Source organism: Trichosurus vulpecula, chromosome 8 (assembly GCF_011100635.1).
Source record: "Trichosurus vulpecula isolate mTriVul1 chromosome 8, mTriVul1.pri, whole genome shotgun sequence".
NCBI lineage: Eukaryota > Metazoa > Chordata > Mammalia > Diprotodontia > Phalangeridae > Trichosurus > Trichosurus vulpecula.
This window is the reverse complement of record NC_050580.1, coordinates 42856298-42874683: the sequence shown is the minus strand read 5'-3', so window position 1 is coordinate 42874683 and position 18386 is coordinate 42856298. Positions and strand designations below refer to the sequence as shown.

At 40.6% G+C, this 18386-nt stretch overlaps 1 protein-coding gene across 6 annotated transcripts in view; it reads right to left on the bottom strand.

The window, feature by feature from the left end:
- Positions 1 to 3708: 3708 nt before the first annotated feature.
- Positions 3709 to 18386, bottom strand: part of LOC118828120 (WASH complex subunit 2-like) — a 48948-nt gene continuing 34270 nt past the window's right edge. For 2 of the 6 annotated variants that reach the window (XM_036734531.1, XM_036734533.1), the window contains 10 exons: positions 16936 to 17038; positions 14914 to 15060; positions 12003 to 12119; positions 11804 to 11902; positions 11101 to 11229; positions 9790 to 9852; positions 9234 to 9434; positions 6884 to 7489; positions 4922 to 5102; positions 3709 to 4208 (listed from right to left, as the gene is read on the bottom strand). In XM_036734531.1, coding sequence (XP_036590426.1) covers positions 4066 to 4208; positions 4922 to 5102; positions 6884 to 7489; positions 9234 to 9434; positions 9790 to 9852; positions 11101 to 11229; positions 11804 to 11902; positions 12003 to 12119; positions 14914 to 15060; positions 16936 to 17038 — 1789 coding nt within the window. In that variant the 3' untranslated portion in view covers positions 3709 to 4065. The remainder of the gene's footprint in view (positions 4209 to 4921; positions 5103 to 6883; positions 7490 to 9233; positions 9435 to 9789; positions 9853 to 11100; positions 11230 to 11803; positions 11903 to 12002; positions 12120 to 14913; positions 15061 to 16935; positions 17039 to 18386) is intronic. The other 4 variants (XM_036734532.1, XM_036734536.1, XM_036734534.1 and 1 more) reach the window with 2 other exon arrangements.

Below are 18386 nucleotides of genomic sequence, written 5' to 3'. Positions count from 1 at the left end.
TTTCTTTGAAGTCAGGATGACTCAGTAATTAACCTGTATAAAATACTGTCAAGTAACTCCATTAAAATCAGTCTATAGCTTGACTATATGACTTGCCTAGCCCCATGTCTTTGTCTTTTTGTGTCAATTACTTCATCATATATTCACGCCATTGCAGGCACAGTCTGCAGCACTACTAGCCTCAAGTCTTTTGTGCCTCATTTCTCTTGCATCCCAGAGGAAGCATGTGAATAAGGTTTGAGCTTCCTCAAAATCTACTGTTGTATACAAAATTTAAAATTGTGATTTCCTTAAGTTTTTAAAAAAAAATTAATTTAAAATGATGTGATGCCAAGAAAATGATCATGGCAGGCTGATGTAATGGGATCAGTGCCATTGGTGGCAAGTTGAGGAAGCCACAGCAGGTCACAGCATTGAGCATCAGTACTTCATTTAGCCTGAGGGGCTTCCATGCTGTCCTCCCAGCATGGACCTGGCCCTCAGACTGATCAGTAATGGCCGGCCCTAAAAAGGGCTTGCTAATTTTTCCTTTCTGAAACTCCTCTCGTGCCAGCCTGGCTGTTCTAAGTAACTATTTGCTCAGATAGTCGCCCTTATCCATTCTGCTTATCCCTTGATGTTCATTCACTGGGCAACATTTAGGTCTGGGAAGTACCCACATACCTGTCCTAAATTATGTTCTGGCCAGGAAGATTTAGTCTGTTCCCTAGGGTCCAAGATGTCCAGTGCCATACAGATATTGCTTCTGTGGCAAGTTCCTCTCCTAACAACTAAATTCAACACAGGTTCTTAACTGCGGTCTATAAACTTTAAAAGGGGTAAGGAGCTGGCCAAATAACATTCATCCCCCAATGTGGCCTAAGAAGCCTAAAAGTATCTCTCATCTCACCCCCCTCCCCTTCCTACAACTATTGTAATTTAGGAAAACATCAACAGTCTTGAGTAAAACAAACATAAAACAAAAAATATCAAGCAACATACCAAATTCTCCCATCATCACTGTGCTTTGCACTTCAGGTTAAGTTAAAAATGTGTAGGACCAAACGTACATCACTTCTCTTTGAGACAGGGAAACACAGATCAAAATCCATCCACTTGACATTCCCCCTTTTTCTTCTTTTGCTTACTGTTAACACTGATTGGACCTATTTCAACTTGGATAAGTGATTTCTTTCAGCAAAACGAAAGCCTAATCATTTCTGGGAAGTTTCTGGTAGAGTCTTTCATGTCTTTGCTCAAGCAAGTCCTTAGTCTTTTTGGGACCTCCGTTTCTTCATCTGTAAAATGAAGGTGTTGAATCCTATGGACTCCATTTTTCAGCTCTAAAATTCTATGAATCAGTGATTTAGAAGGGAAGTTTACTCAATTTGAAGATGGCAAAAGCTAGACGGCATAATGAATACAATCTGGAACATAAGACCCAAATCACAAGGTGAAATTAAATAGATAAAGGTAAGATCCTTCCTTTAGGTTAACACACACACACACACACACACACACACACACACACACACACGCTACAGGATGGGGGTGATTGGCATAACAATGATACATGTGAAAGGAACATGCATATGAACAGTGTAAGGCAGCTGCTAAAGAGGCTAGTGACTATTAGGTCAAACCAATAAAGCTCCTGTGCACATTGTGTACGTATCATGGTGGCCACTTCCACGGCACAGGTCAGGCCACATCAGGAGCACTGTGGTTAATACTAAGTGCCACAGTTTAAGGACACCAAAAGGTTAGAGTGATTCCAAAGGATGGTAACAGTTCTGGAAACCATGTAATATTAAGTATGATTGAAGAAACTAGGGGAATTGATCCTTGAGAAGAGCAGACTAAGCAGAAACATGATGTAGGCTTCAAATAACTGAAGGTCTGGTGTGTAGACTGGAGCTGTTTTGCTCCCGAGGGCAGAATTAGGACTAACAGGTGGAAGTTACAGGTAATCAGATTTTATATCAGTATAAAGAAGGTTCTAACCCTAACTGTCCAATAATGAAACAGGTGTTCTCCAAGTGGAGATCTCACAGCCATGCGAACTGTTCAAGCTGAGGCTGAACGAGCATTTGTCACAGATACACTAGAAAGGATTTCCATGTTATACCAGAAACCGGCCCCTTTCCTCAAAACAAAATGGGGAAGCTTGCTACTAGGTAAGCCTGAAAAGTCTGCAGGGACAGAACAGTAGCATAATGAACAAATAATGTGGGCAGCTGGGTGGTGCAATGGGTAGAGCTGCAGGCCTGAAGTCAGGAAGACTTAACTTCCTGAGTTCAAATCTGGCCTCGGACACTTCCTAGCTGTATGACCCTGGGCAAATCACTTCACCCTGTCTGCCTCAGTTTCCTCATCTGTAAAGTAAGCTGGAGAAGGAAATGGCAAACCACTCCAGCATCTTTGCCAAGAAAACCCCCAAAATGGGGTCACAGAGTCAGACATGACTGAACAACAACCAAAAAGGCAGAATTAGAGAATATTAGTCCTGAAGAGAGAAAAAATAGCCAGATATTTAATTCCTTTAGAATAGTGGTATCAAACTCAAATAGAAACAAGGGTTTCGAGGCTCCTAATCTGTACATGAGGATCCTCGCAGCCCGCCTATTGACTTAGTTTTAAAATGTCCTATTTCCTATGTTTTATCATATTTATTTTGTTAAATATTTCCCAGTGACATTTTAATTTGGTTTGGACCTCCCTCAGGAGTACTGTGGCTGCACGTGGCTGGCAGCCTATGCCTCTGCTTTAGAAGACCCCAAGTTATGTTAGCATCAGGGTGTTGGTAGGGAACTACCAACTGAAGATCAAATTTTGGAAGGAGCAGCAGTTAACAGCAACAGGTTATATATTCAGTCTCTCTATTTGATGATCCTGGAGAGAGAAGGGGTCACCAGGGAGCTTTTCTGTTGGTGTATGCATTGAAGAAAAAGACAAACAGAGCCATGCATAAGGTAACTGGTGCACCTAAAACCAAGTGTGTGTATCCCTATTTAGAAGCCAAGTTGGTTTGTGCTGTCTTTGATCAGGAGTGGAAATTAGCTACATCGAAAGCACTTGAAGGCTCCTCACATAACCCTGGGCAGTGGGTGTTATTATTACCTCCGGTTTTACTTATTAGATGAAGAAACTGAGGCTGAGAGATGGTGAGTAACTTGGCCAGGAACACCCAGCCAAGAATGTGTCAGGCTGGATTTCAGCTCAGGGCTTCCTTCCTCCAAGCCCAGCACGCCGTCCATTTAATACCTCATTGTCTCGAGTGTGATTTAAAAGCACTTAACTGTAAAATACCATTATAAATTGTTAATACCGAGGACAATAACGCATTAATTCTTTGTGCTATACTAAGAAAAATGAACTGGTCAACAGTTGGGATTTACTGAGAATGTTCTTGTCCTTCATTGAATGGCTCTGCTTTCCTTTTCTCAATGCCCCCTCTTGGTACCTGAAGCAGCCAGTGATTCCTGGGGGATGTCTGGTTAATACCCAGCAGCCCTTGAACACAGGATCAGGGTGGCAGTCAAACGAACAGTTGCACCAAGGCAGAATCAAAAAAAGGACTTTCCTCTAAACTCAGTGACCCCTTTATACCAATGAACATGAAGGTGGGAGACAACATTGCCAAGTCTCCGCCTTTTCAGGTTTTTTCAGAGTAGCTCCTGATAAATTCTGGCTGTGATAACTTAAATAGACATAACAATCACACAAAAATAGTTTTTAACAATTTATATTTCACCATTTTAACTCTCTTATTTCTGTTCGATAAAAGAAACAATGTTCTATATAATAGAGTACATCATTGCATGTATTGCACAGGCTAATTAGAGTTGATCTGCACATAACCAAAAGTATTTTAGAATATCTATTTTTTCCCTTAATATTAATTAAGCATGATTAAAACCAGTGCAAAAATAATACTGTTTATATTGAATAAGAGAAGAGCCTTTTCCAGGATCTGCTTTCCTTGCTATAGTTGTTAGAATATAAGGGTATGATAATAAACCAAGAAGAGATCCTACAATGATGAAATCCCCACTTCTGCCACGGTCTTATGCATGTATGTATCCTCTACTGGCCTCCCAAAGCATTCAGAGGGTCATCAAATGTACTGGACACCTTGGTTTCTAATCTTGTTTCAGGTGTTGACTGAGTGGACTGGCTTTTTGGCTTGGGCATCTTGGTAAGGCCGCTGCTAGATGAGAAAATATCATCTTGAATAAAAGAAAAAGAAGAGATGTTAAGTAAAACATGTCCCACACAGAAACCAAGTACCTTCTCCAGGGCCAAATTCCTGAAAGCAATATGAAACAGGGCAAAGAATCCCAAGCTGACAGTCACGACACTCAGATTCTAGCACTGGTTCTAAACCTAACTAGCTACTCGACCCCATACTCTGGACCTCAGTTTTGGTTATATGAAGAATAAAACAATTGCTGGAAGCCCAGCTTAGTGCTCAGCAGCCAAAATGCCTCTTACCATCAAGAAACAAAGATAGGAAGTCAAGACTTGGGTTACTGCTGGCCCAAACTCTACCATGTCTCTCAGTCACAACACTCTTAGACTTAATGGATATCTTTCTCCTGGACCTTCTTTGTACTGATTCTCTCCTCCTGCCTCCTGTGGCTCCAAATACTTGTTATTCTATGGAAAGTTCTTCGTTGATCTGACCACTATGGTGTAACCCCTTATGTAGTCTTCTTTTCTCCAGGCTAGTTCTTTCAGTAGTCTTTGATTTTCCGACTTCTGAATAGAATGTTATAAAAGTAGAAGTAGTAATGTAATTACACAATGCCCAGAGAAAAATGTACCCATAGTACCTCAAAAATTCAGCCAAAAAGAGGAACGCCAGAATTGAGTGGATGGCAAAGATTCTCCATGTGTTACGTTCAATGTAATTTGTTCACCTACAGTAAACCACACTCACCCATCTCATCATCAAATATTGACTTTGGCTCCACTTTCTTTTTTGACTTCTTCTCTTTGGGTTTTATAGTTAGGTCAGCAAAGATGTCAATGTTATCATCAAAAAGGTTGGATTCCAAGGCTTTTTCCTTCTCTTTTGTTCTCTGTGCTGGTTTAATTGCTTCCGTAGCAAATATGTCATCCTTGTACCCCACCACGAAAGAAAAAGACAATTTTAAATTAAGATGTTTTTCTACTTTTAAGTAAATGCAACAAATACCTAGACTGTAGAGCTGCTCAAATTGACTGATGTTGGTTATTAAACTTGTCATGTATGTGTTATTATTTAACCTCTGAACTAGAAGTTTAGAACCTAGAAGTATTTTATACTACAACTTTAGAACTTGGTTGGTTTTTTGTTCTTACCTTCCCTGCCTCCTCCTGGGAGACTCTAACATCTGTGTTAGAGACCCAGGGACAAGCTCATTCCTTAAGACCTCACCAGCTCACAAAACCATGCTGTTTCCAAAATTCTGATCTTCAAAACTGCTTGTTCCTAAACATCTAATATTCTCATGCACATTACATTTGTTCTTCATTTTCATTGTGACCTATGGCCCTTGGTGGGTTATGGAATGAAGTGCAAAGAGAAACAGACTTAGAGTCAGGAAATTCTGAATTCTAATCCTCAGATGCTTACATGTGACCCTGGGCAAGTCAGGACCTTTCAGTCTCAGGTGCCCCAGGTTTAGAGAGCAGCTAGTAGACCAGTTGGGCAGGAATGTAGAGGAGAATAACTAGGAAACAGGATGGAGATATAACTCCATTATGAAAGGTCTTAAATGCCAGGTTTAGGCATCTGTATTTTATCCTATAGACAACTGGGAGCCACAGAACATCTTTGAGCAGGGGAATGAAATGGTCAGAGATGGACATCTTGGGAAAATTACTTTGGCAGTTGGGTAGATTGGTGAGAAAATGGGAGGGGCAGGAGCTCAGTTAAGAGGCTATTTCAAAAGTCTAGAGGAACACCTTAATGAGAGTGAAAGGAAGGGGGAAGAAGTAAAAAGTGCCATGGAAATAAAACTGGCAAGCTATCACAAGTGATCAGATATGGGAGGTGAGGGAACAGAAACAGCCTCGGATGACTACAGGTTATAAACATGGGCCAGTGAGAGGACGACGTGCCCTCCAAAGACATCTCACAGAAGAACAGACCGAGGAGGGTAGATGGAGTTCAGTTTGGATGGTGAATCTAGGCTGCCTATTGGCCTTTATCCTAAAGGCCTTTATCCTTTAAATCCCAATTCAAGCATCACTCTCTCCATGTGAAGTACTACTTGATCTCCGAGCTGGTAATGATCTTTCCCCTCCTCAGATGGCACAGAACACTTTGCTTATCATATGCGGTTTTACATTTTAGTCTGTGAGCACGTATCTTCCTATCAATACTTTCACCCTACAGAAACGACGACACAATCTTTGCCTTCAAAATCTGAAATTCCACTGGGAGAATTACAACATGTACTCTGCCTTCTACAAATTTTATATCTCCCCTGTGATTTGTATATAGTAGATGATGAAAAAATGTTTACCTAACTAGGAGGGTCTTAAAGTAGAAAATTGGGTTTTTCATCTAAACTGGATATGCTTTGGGAAATTTTAAGCTTCTCTAGATTTCATGGATCCAAATCTGAGCAGTCAGGTCAACTCTGCACTTAATGTGAAGACATTCCAGGGAGCTAGCTACAATACTGTTTTAAGGGTAATCTAAAAATCAAGATCTTCTCCATTTTTTTGTGACCAAACCAAGGTTGATGCAACTCTTAAAGAGCAGGAAGTGCCTCATGCGCCAATTGATAAGTTAATTCACACAGGCAGATGTCAGCTCCCCATAAAAAATGAGTAAGACCCAAATAAATGAACGGGCTATTTCTGTGTCAGGACTCTTAAAGAAAAATGCACCAACTTAAAGACTAATTACCTCAAAAATATCTTGGTTTTTTGAGACAACATCTTGCTGCCAGAGAGGTTCTGATGTCTTTTTCTTGGCTTTCTGGTTTGTGAAGAGATCATCTTCTCCCTCTAGGAGAGAAACAGTATTTTTTTTCTTCGATGGTTTCTGTTTCACAGATTGAAAGAGATCCTCCTCAATCTCTGGCTCATCCAGCATTGGAAGCAAAGACTGCTTTTCTTCTTTGCCCTGGGGCTGGGTGGTCAGGTCCTCTGAGGCCTTCTCCTTGTCCTTTGCTCTCTTTGTTGTCGACTTTGACCCAGAAACCTTTGCAAAGATGTCACTGGAATCAAAAAGGCTGTCCTCAGTAGTCAGGTCCACAGGAATTCTCTCCCCTCCAGGCACTAGGGCATCTTCCAAAAAGGGAGAAGGAGCTGCAAAAGTCTTTTCAAAGCCCCTGTTCTTGTCTACTTCTCTGGGATGATGCTCTTTGACAGCTGGGGAGATGACATGGTCTCTGCCCAACTGAGGCCCTTCGGCATCATTCATATCCTCAGCCTCACTGGATTCCTGGGCAGCCAGCCTCCGGGCAGCTCGGGTTTGGGGCCTCCGTTTTCCTTTCATTGTGATTCGGCTCTGTAGTGATAAAGGAATATTCTCAGACCACAACCTGAAATTTTGTCCACACAGACCACATTACTTTATACCAGGGGTGTTTTTGTCACGGACCTCCTTTGCAGGTCTGGGGAAATCTACAGACCTCTTCACAGAACAGTATTTGTAAATGCATAAAATAAAATACATAGGGGATCACAAGGAAAGCCAATTATATTGAAATACAGTTGATAAATTAGAAAATTAAGCCCACGCGCTGCAGGATAACAACTTCTACTCTGTACTACTAAACACAGAGGTAAATCAAAGAATTAATAAACTGAAAAAGGTTACTGTAATTCCTTTCTCTTGTCTCCAATGACAGCTAAGTGGCCCAGTGGATTGAGCCCCAGGCCTGGAGTCAGGAAGACTCATCTTTTCGAGTTCAAATCCAGCCTCACACACCTACTAGCTGTGTGACCCTGGAGAAGTCACTTCCCCCTGTTTGCCTCAGTTTCCTCATGTGTAAAATGAGGTGGAGAAGGAAATGGCAAACCATCCGAGTATCTTTGCCAAGAAAATCCTAAATGTGGTCATAAAGTGTCAGACATGGCTGGAAAAAAAAAAAAGGACTGAACAGCAAAGACAATATTATCTTGCAGGTCATTTGATGCTTCTACTATATTAAATATGGTCAAGGAAGGAGATGCCTAGTCTTCTCTAACTAAATAAGTCTAAATCTTTTGTTTTTCTCTTACATGTTCTAATCCTTTAAAATTCTGACCTCCCACTATAATTTAAACACAACATTATATACAAAGGGTGTCCCTCTGACTCCAATTATTATACAAAAAGTACCTTGATCTGATAACTTGTGAAACTGTAGGTGATAAAAACTATGTGCTCTGTATACCATGTTGGTAATACTCGCCAAATTATGTAAGACTCAAATTTATTTTTAAGAATAAAATTCTCAATTAATTTTATGTAAAGATATATACATTAAAAATGTTAATAGCTAAGAAACCAGAATTATTAGTAGCATCAGTTTAGATTAAAAAGTAGTCATTATCACATATTTTCCAAAATAGAAAAAGGTACTGCTTAAAATGAATTAAATTTGGGGTTACAGGGTACAGAATTTGTCTTCTTACTAAGAACTCGTATTGTTTGTCTACTTCACACAAAGGGCAAGGTGCTACTGGGTGTCTGCCAAGCAAAGGTAACTGGTGTGGGGCAGTGGGAAAAGGCGTCAGGAGATCTGGGTCCTCATTTGGGTTCTTCTGGTAAGTGGGCAGTTAGAGGACTGGATGAGATCAAGCCTTCCCAGCCCATAGGCTGTAGACCCTAGCAGCAATACAAAGTGACTATGAGAGATCTACTGAATGACTCCCTTTGATAAACAGGTAACATAATTTCTGTAGGCTGTAAAATGTCTCATGCACTTCATGATGTGATTGATAAAATTCATTTAAAAGTGTTCCAGAAGTCTGAACCACTGGAATGGATAGATACCTCTGAGATCCCTTGTGGGTCTACACCTTTATGGTTCTACGGAGTAACAAATGAAGAGAATGGATCCCATGTTTTCGTTTGCTCACTAGAGGGCAGCGGGGCTGTGCCTGGGAGGGGCAGGGTTGGAGTGTGTCAGACTAGTAAGGACAAGCAATGTGTTTGTAAAGCAAGGCTGGTGATCCCCTGGATAGCTGAATGTGGCTGAGAAGAATCTTCGATGCCCTACAGAGGTGTCTGAAATACTTCAAAAGGGAATAAAGTGATTCATCACCTTGTTTACACTGTGTAAGGTATCTGCTCGGGCTGGGTCCTCAAAGCTCACGCCTGTCTCACCAGCAGAAGCTGTCTCCACACCCCTGACTCCATCGGGCTCAGATGCAGTAAAGGCAAACCCTGGCACAGCAGCCTTCACCCCAGAGATTTTGGGAGCTGTCCCCGGTAGCAAGGTCGCTGGATTAATAGCTAAGTCTGCCTGGGGAATAAAAATGAAATTGGCTGTTTCTTCTTATCTGTATCCAGATCACAACAGTGCTAGGGAAGATGACAAGTGACTAAAAACACTTAACGAGAGCAGGGCACTAGACGGGCAAGGAAAAATAGATGCAAGGGAAGGTTCCAGAGCCCCCAGATTCAGACAGAGGATATGCAGCCGTGCCCACAATCACTGCCACAGGAAAAAGAGGAAAGGTGACACAGGCCTAGCATCATGTGGGAAGCAACAATGGGGGGAAATGCCAGGGGAAGAGCTGAAGAAGAGACAAGATATCCAGAGATTAAGGAGGCCCCACAGTGGGCAATGAAGGCTCCCAAAGTGTGGCAAGAATTACTTGTAGTTTCCCGATCCGAGAGGAAGGCTCTTTGATTTTATGTGGAGGGAGGCCTGCAGAGTCCTGTGTGAAATGACACTGGATTAAAAACCAGTATGGAGAAATGGGATGGGAAAGGTCCCCAAACTGCAACACTAATTAAACATTCATGTGTGACACACATTCCTCTTTCCTTTGCCCTAAAATGAAAACTGCTTTTGAGGATATTTCAGGAGTTTCAGATACTTTCTCCAGAGGCTTTATTGGTCCCTCCTAGCTGGGGGAATGTACCCTCATGCACCTCAGAAATGAAGTGGCCAATGGACAGACAGTGTCATCAGGCCATGAAAAGGCAAGCATGGCTGAACCGAACAAATATCTTGTTGGTCTCCAAGGCATATGTCTAGGCACAGAAGGAAAGCCTGGGGCATCTCCAGAGAATGGCCCAGCTCTGGCTCACTTTTCTGGGCATAGATTCACATTCCTAAGACAAGGAATCCTGTATTATTTGGACTACAGTTAGTGGGTCATACCCCCACTGTGGAGCATGACCACAGATCCGAGGTGGACCAGAAAGGAGCGGGGAATGCTGAACCAGACTCTGCCTCCATACTGGAAAAGACGTAATCCCAAACAAAATTTTAGAAGTCTGTATAATAGGTATGCATTTGAACGAATACCCAGGGATAGCTATGCTGGTCTAAAGGTACATCAGAGATCAAGGCCTTCAAAAAGCCAGGGAGGAAAGGTAAAAAGTGAAGTTAAGAATACCCAGTGTATTCTTCCTCAGCATTAGCTTATTCAGAAGTACTCTCTGGGGAATTCCTAAATATAGGTCTATGCCACGTTTTTAAAATTACCCCCAAGGGTCTTTTATCTAAAAACAACCATGAGGTCAGCTAGAGGCACAGTGGATAGAGCACAGGCCCTGGAGTCAGGAGGACCTGAGTTCAAAAGTGACCTCAGACACTGTGTGATCTTGGGCAAGACACTTAACCCCAATTGCCTCCAAAAAAAAAAACAGAGGCAACCATCACTATTTGTGAAAACACCCAAGAAATCTACAAGTATATTAAGCCATTCAGTATGCCACAGAGGAGTGTTAAATTCCAAACAGATAAAACTTGCACTTTGCTCCTCTACACTGACTACAGTTTCACCAACAAAATGTGAAAAGGAAAAACAATTACTGTGGCTTAACATCATTCCATTTCTTCCTTCCCCAATTCAAATATGGGAATTTCCACCAAAGAAACACTCTGAAAGGGCACATTCTCTCCAGAGATTTTTAGCTATGCCAACAGTAAACCTTCAAAGTCTATTTGTACTAACCTGGGCTGTTTCCAGTTTCCACATGTCTGTTTCCTGTTTGATACTGGGAGATGATTCGGCGAATTTATGGCTTTCAAGAGGAGGACCAAAATTATCTTTTTTCACTACTGTTTTCTTTTGGGCTACCTTCTAAGAGAAGAGCAGGGCCAAAATTCACAATCAGGTATAGAAATCATCCATCCTAAGGAATCACAATGTAACAAAGGGATCTGCTTTTTTTTCCTCTTAAGTGAAATGATAAGATGAATAAAATGAAAAGATAAATATCCTCAAATTATTCCAAATCTAAAGAAGTTATATTTGTTCCTTTCAGATATGTAAGAGTTAAGAACACACTTCTCCTGGGACAGGAAACAAATGGTGCTGAACATCCAGGCCTACATTCAAGATCTGAAACCTTCATAAACATGCCTATTGTATTACCATATTGAATCTATTAATTCTTCAATAAACTACTGAAAGAGCCAAGCAATAATATACTAACTAAAAATGCTAGATTAACTTGAGATATTTGCTGTTTAAAAAATTAAGCACTATTTCGCTAGGGAAAAACAAGGGGCCTTAGTGTTCATTTATTAGTAGGTAAGCATTACTCATATCTTCTGGCACCCTGAAAGTTGAAGACTTTAAGCAACCATTTCCTTTCCAAGAAGTTTTTCTCTACTCCTCAGTTTTTGTAATAATAAAAAAAAAAAGCTGGTACCGGAGGCTGTGGTTGAACAGAAGTGAAGAAATCATCATCATCTTCTTCATCCCCAAAAAGGGCCTCTTTGGGTGGGGGACCAGCTCGCTGCTCTGATGACTAAAAGAAAAGGACAAATCCTCTCTGTGAGAAAGCAAAGGCAAGAAGATCCTGTGTTGCTGAGGCAAAGATCTCCTCTGACCCAGACACAAGAACTGACCCTGGCAAAGAGGTCAACGTCAGGATCGTTGTCCTGCTGGAGCTTATGGCTGAAGAGGAGCGCTTCATCCTGAAAGACACCAGTGGTAGTCTTGAAATGGGCACCAGGACTGGAAGGCTAGGAATAAAGGAGAAGGGAGGTCAGTTGAGGACCTTTAGAGCCATCTGCTTCAAGCAGCCCAGGAAGTATGGTATGAGGAAACCAAACATTTTAAGGGGAAAAGCAGGTTTGGACATACAATTAAATATCAAGCTATCTCAATTCATCTGCCTCCTGGGAATTACACTGCCTCATTAAAAAGATCAGTCATCATTATAAATCACTCAACAAAGTAGATGCTCCAGCTCAAATCAATGTCTGTGCAAAGTCTCGTATCATGTGGTTTCCCAAAAAAGATCCCTGCACGGCCTCCCGTTAATGTGACAAAACTGAAGGAAAGTCCAGCTGTGGGTGAGATAGTGTTCAGCGACACTGATACCTAGCTGGTGTCTCTAGACTCCCTCTTCTACCTTCAACATCTGCTATCTCCTATTCTCCAAACGTTTTCTATCAACAAAGGGAAGGATCTGGTACCAGTTACAATCGATGGCTGACTTGATTACATTTATGTATGAATGAATTTTGGTTAGTATTACCATAAAGCATGCACTTGCATTTTAGGTCTTTTATTTCTAATTACCACATGAAAAACCTTTTCTTCTGTTAAATGAAATCCAATTTCAGGCATGGGCCAAACAGGCAGGCCAATTATTGGTTTATTTATGTTTTGTTTCATGGGTTGCCATGACCAAAGAGTTAATCACCAAGTGGGCTTCCTACTGGAGAGGAATCCCACTGTACTTAGGCAGGTTTGGTGCTCATACCATTCTCTAAGCCTTTCCTCCATAGTAGACTCTATCATACCATATGTTCCTCTGGCAAAAGCTCTGTGAACTCTGGGTGGCCTCTACACCATGATGAATGAAGCATCAGAATAGTATTTTGGGAAAGTGATGCTGTATGGCTATTAGTCACCAAAGACCACAGTAAATGAAGAATTAAAGTTGAACATTATCCACCTGGAGAGCCATGTAGTGGATATGAATAGTCAGTTGGGTCAATAAACATTTGTTAGGCAGTCTACTCTGTGCTGGGGATAGTGCTAACCCCTGGAACAGGCCACAATCCATTAGTAACCTAAGAACTAAAAATGAGAAATGGTATGATGGAGGTCATCAAGCTGATGTATCACTAGAAAAAAAGATGGGAAGGCCATCAAGCAGGAATCAAGGATAAGTGATGGAGAAAAGAAATATTCTACTGGCAGTCACATAATATTAAAAACACCAGAGAAAGGCCCCTGACATGTTGGGTGGCCTGGGGTGTAGGGCCCACTGGTACACACAAACAAGAGCTATGGGAAGGCATGGAGGCATGTGGTGGTGGGGATGGGGTACGGGGTTGAGGGTAACCTGAATGGCTAGAGGGAGCTGTACCTGCATCAATGAAAACAGTGATATACCCCAGGGTATAGAATGTATAAGACTTCATATTATATAAAACTTCATATGTTTGATTCTGCCCTTTACCTCTCTCTCCAGTGGAGACAATGGAGAAAATAAATTTGAATTCTTGATCATCCTTAAGCAGGTATAGAGAAGGGACATCTCCAGAGAATGGCCCAGTTCTGGTTCAGTTTTTTGGGCATGAGTTCAGACTACTAAGACAAAGAGTCCCACATTATTTGGACTATAGTTACTGTGTCATGCCCCCACTGTGGAGCATAACCACATGTTCAAAGTGGCACAGAAAGGGTCTAGGAATGCTGAACCACAGACTCTTTGCCTCCATCCTGGAAAAGATGTAATCCCCTTAAAAATTTTGGAAGCTTCTTAATAATACACATTCATTTGAATGAATACCCTGGCATAGCTATTCTGGTTTAAATGTACATCAGAGATCAAGGCCTCCAAAAAGTAGGGGAGGAAAAGTAAAAAGTGAAGTTGAGAAAGGCAGAACCTCAAGTATGAATACCCAGCATATTTTCCTCAATACCAGCTTATGTAGGCTTACTCTTTGGGGGATTCCTTTAAATTGAGGAAAGAATAAGAGACAGTGGTCAGTTTGAAGTTGCAGATGTGGCAGCTAGGAATCAAGCACCATGTCTATGGCACCCCATGGTTGTGTTGGTAATTCAATCTGTAGGCATTATTATAGTCAAATCTCTACAAAGTACCACAATGAGCTTTTGGTTATTTGTACAAAAGAAAGGGCTCACTGACATATAAAATCGAAAACTGCAAAGGGACTATGGCTCCCACTGACTTCTCCCACTCAGGAGGAGTAACAAATAACTAGAAGGAGTTCCTAATACATACAGACAATACAAGTGTGGCTAACTGGGAACTGATTATTTAGACAGTTAACATTGCTAGAAGGGACAATAGAGGTCATCTTGTCCCTTGTGATCCCCTTGCTTCCCAGTTCCTCATTTGGATATTGTCTTCTCCACTTAGAATGTAAGGTTCTTGAGGACAAGGGCTGGTTTTGTTATTTAACAACATCCAGAGAAAAAAAACATGTTCCTCTCATTTATTCTAATTCTTCTATACAACATGACTGATGTGAAAATATGTTTAATAGGAATGTATGTGTAGAGCCTATATCACACTGCATGCCCTCTTGGAGAGGAAGGAGGGGGAGAAAATTTAAAATTTATGGAAGTGAATGTTGAAAACTAAAAATAAATGAATTAACTTCCTTAAAAAAATGCCTAAGAGAAAATACTAAGGATTGCAAAAGAAACTAATTATATTGGAATAAAGTTATCAAAAGATTAAAAAGCAGGTCCCCAGACTTCAAATTAAAAGACAAGACTAAGATTAAACATAGGAAATGTTATAATTGTAACCCTAAGAAAATAACATCTCACCTTTTCTTCCTGCTTGACCACAACAGTACCCCCAGATGAAGCTGACTCAGCCTGCTTATCTCCTGGCTTCACAATTCCAAATGGAGCTGCTTCTTCTTCCTCATCACTAAATAATGAAGGCACTGCTGGAGGGATTTTCTCTTTTTCCTACCAAAAAGTAAAAAACTCCATGAAATTCCCACAAAAGGTATGGATGGTGTCTAAGTGACTGGCACATTCAATGCATTCATGCAACCAATCTCCTGAGTGTTCAGAGGTTCATTATGGCACCTCAAATCCTTTTTGGAAGGGGGAGATCATGTATAAATCACAAACAGAAATACAAAGCATCCAGTTCTTTAGATGTACATCCTAATAGGATATGACTGAGAATATAACTATCCTTTAGTATAGTGTTTTTTATGGATTTGACTTCACTTTTGTTGGAAGTGAAAATATGAGAAAGTGGTAGGGTGGGGACAAATCCCATGGGGCCAGGACGGCTGGAAGTAGTAGGCTTACCAATGAACACAGCAGGTAGGCAAGCAGCCTTGACTTTGTAAATGGAAGATTCTATGAAGGATGTGGACTTTGGAAGGTATTCTGGAGTGAGATTTAGGGAGGCAGACCTGTAGCTAACCTGGGAAAGCTCTTCCAAACATGGTGGTAAATTAAAGAAGCAAAAACACAGTTTCACTTCACTGAACCAAAGGGAGCAGGGCCAAGGGGATAAGGAAAAGAAATGAGTGATACAGGAAATTATAATTAGGAGAACACTGAACTTCAATTTGAACTTGAGATAGAGGGAGATAAGGTCATGAAAGACTCTAAGGAGAGATGTGTAAATTCTAAAGTGATGAGCTCTATAGATAACCCAGTTACGACCTCAGGCAAAAGATTTGTGTGTTCAGGCAACTTATTAATTCTATTCATAATAACAGTGATTTAAATATTGTAAGATGTGAATCTAATTATATGAAAGTCTCAAAAATGTTTTTTGTGATGCTTCTTTTTTGAAAGGTGTACATGTGTGAACCAAACTCTGAACTTTCCACAGTCTGAAATACTAAAGGATCTTTTGGTGTCCAGAAGCACCTACATTTTCCATGTGGAAAAAGTTACGTATACAATTAATTTGATCTCTTACTTAATATTTATAGCCTACAAGCTTCACCAGAAAATCATGATGCTTACAGAGTGACCTGCAACTGTTTAACTATCTCTCACAACTTCTCTGGTCTTAAGAATTTCAAAAGTACATTAAATTAAACCTCATCATGCTTCTTATTTGTCATTTACAAATGGGAGAAATGGAAGTCCACAGGCATCAGTGAAAATGTTAACCCACTCACCATAAAACACTCTCTTAAAGAATTATCATAGTTTTATTGCGAACTGTCATTTTTGTGAACTAAAAAACTTTTTTTCAATTTTATTAGTATAAATAGCCCCGCACCAAACAAGAAAGTTTGTGAAAACTTTGTAATACTTGTAAAAACACGGCAACTATAACATTGGGGCATGGTGTCGTTGGAAAAAACATTTTCAGAAAGGGAACTACTGTCCCTAAGATTATAGTTATTTCCCTAGAGATGAATCTGATCTTTACCTTCTTTATATCATAATCTATTTAATAATGAGATTCAAGATCTGAATTTTATTCTTTAGAATAAGGTCCTAAAAAGGGCACAAACTGTATCTATCTCTGTTTTCTGTTATCATAACACTATACAAATGAGAATGCCTAATAAATATAAGCAGGTGGCAATGGAGCCCAAGAAAGAGAATTAATGTGTACAAATCCAGAGATTTGGGCTCTACTATTCAAATCTGCTACCCCATGTACTATGTATAAGTGAGTCATTTTAATCAGTCTATAAGCCTGTTTCACTGACTGTAAGGTAAGGGTTTGGAAATGTACTAGCTTCAAATGGGCATAACAAATGTCCATTTGAGGTTCTGTCCACAAAGCCTGATCTTGAGTGCAGAATTTTAACTCATGTAGTATGGAAACAAAGTCATATCTAAGCTGATTAAAATTACCATTTTTGCAGGAAGAACAGATGGAGGAGGAGAGCCAAATAGAGACCCGCCACTATCAGCATCTTCTTCAAAAAGGAGTGAAGCTTTAGGAGCCTTTTTCTTGCTATAAAATAAAGAACAACAAAACCCTTAGAGTATTAGAGTCTAATTATAATGAATCAGAAAAAAAAAGGCAGAAATTTTTGGGAAGATAAAGAACAACTGCACTTGGTACCTTCTTGAGACCAAATTAATAAAAATGAAAATATTGGAAATAAAACTTCAATAAGAAATATTAAGAAATCCGAGGTTAAGTGAAAGAGGAAAGGGAAAACAATTAAAAAAAAAGAGTGTTTCAGGCAAGTAAGACCAAGCAACAAAGACAGATAACAAAGGTGTCAAAATTATTAAGAATCCTGTAAAGGGGAAGGACACAGATGGGCAGGGCAGACATTTTCATGTTAAATCTGTATTATCAAAGACAAATCAAGCTGTACAGAGTAGAAAAGATATAAGGGAATAAGAGTTTCTGTTTCATATATAATCCAATTTTTTTAAAGGTACATGTTTGCTTATATTTATTAACTTCATAATAAAAAAGAAAAAAATTTAAAAAATATACTGGAGTAGTTTGGCCTAGGCAGATGAGGATAACCATGGGTTGGGTCCCCTCCCTGCCCCCATGCTACCTCACCTCTCCATCATTCCCTGCTCTCTCTCTCCTTTTGTTTCAGTCTCTAACAAGTAGGTGACACTTCTTGTCAAAACCACTCTTCCTATTTACTTTGTCTCACTCTCTAATCTTTAGACTCTCCCCATCTAATGGCTCCTTCCCCTTGCCCCAATCTATAATTAGTTCTCCATTTGACTCCACCATTCCCTCAAATTCTTGTCTTCTATCTTGCCTTCTTTATACAGGCAAATTCCCAAAGTTATCTCCTACTTCCTCTGGCTACCAACCTCACCACTCATTCAACTGATATGTACTTGGAGGTCTCCACCACCCCCACTGCCAGATGCAATGGGCCCATCCCCAATCCTTACCTTCTTCTCCCTCTCTCCAGCATTGATTCTGCTAGCCCCTCCCTGCCACTATGGGTCCTTTGTCTCTTGGTCATCTTTTCAGCTTCCTTGGGGTCCACTTGTCATCCTGATGCAACTTTAGTTTCTCCTGGGCTCCCAGACCACATCACTAACAGTTTATTGGACATTTAGAACTGGATGTCCTCTAGGCATCTTGACCTCAACGTGTCAAAAAAAAAGCACGTATCTTTCCTCCTCAAACCCACTCCTCTTCTGAACTGTCCTATTTTGGTCATAGGTCCTAGTATCCTTCTATGTAGCCAGCCAGGATCCGACCTCAGTGCCATCCATGACTCCCCACTCTCACCCTACACCTTACCCACTGGCTGCCAAATCTTGTCTTTTCTATGTCTATGTCATCTCTTGCATCTGACCCCTCTCTCTGTTCA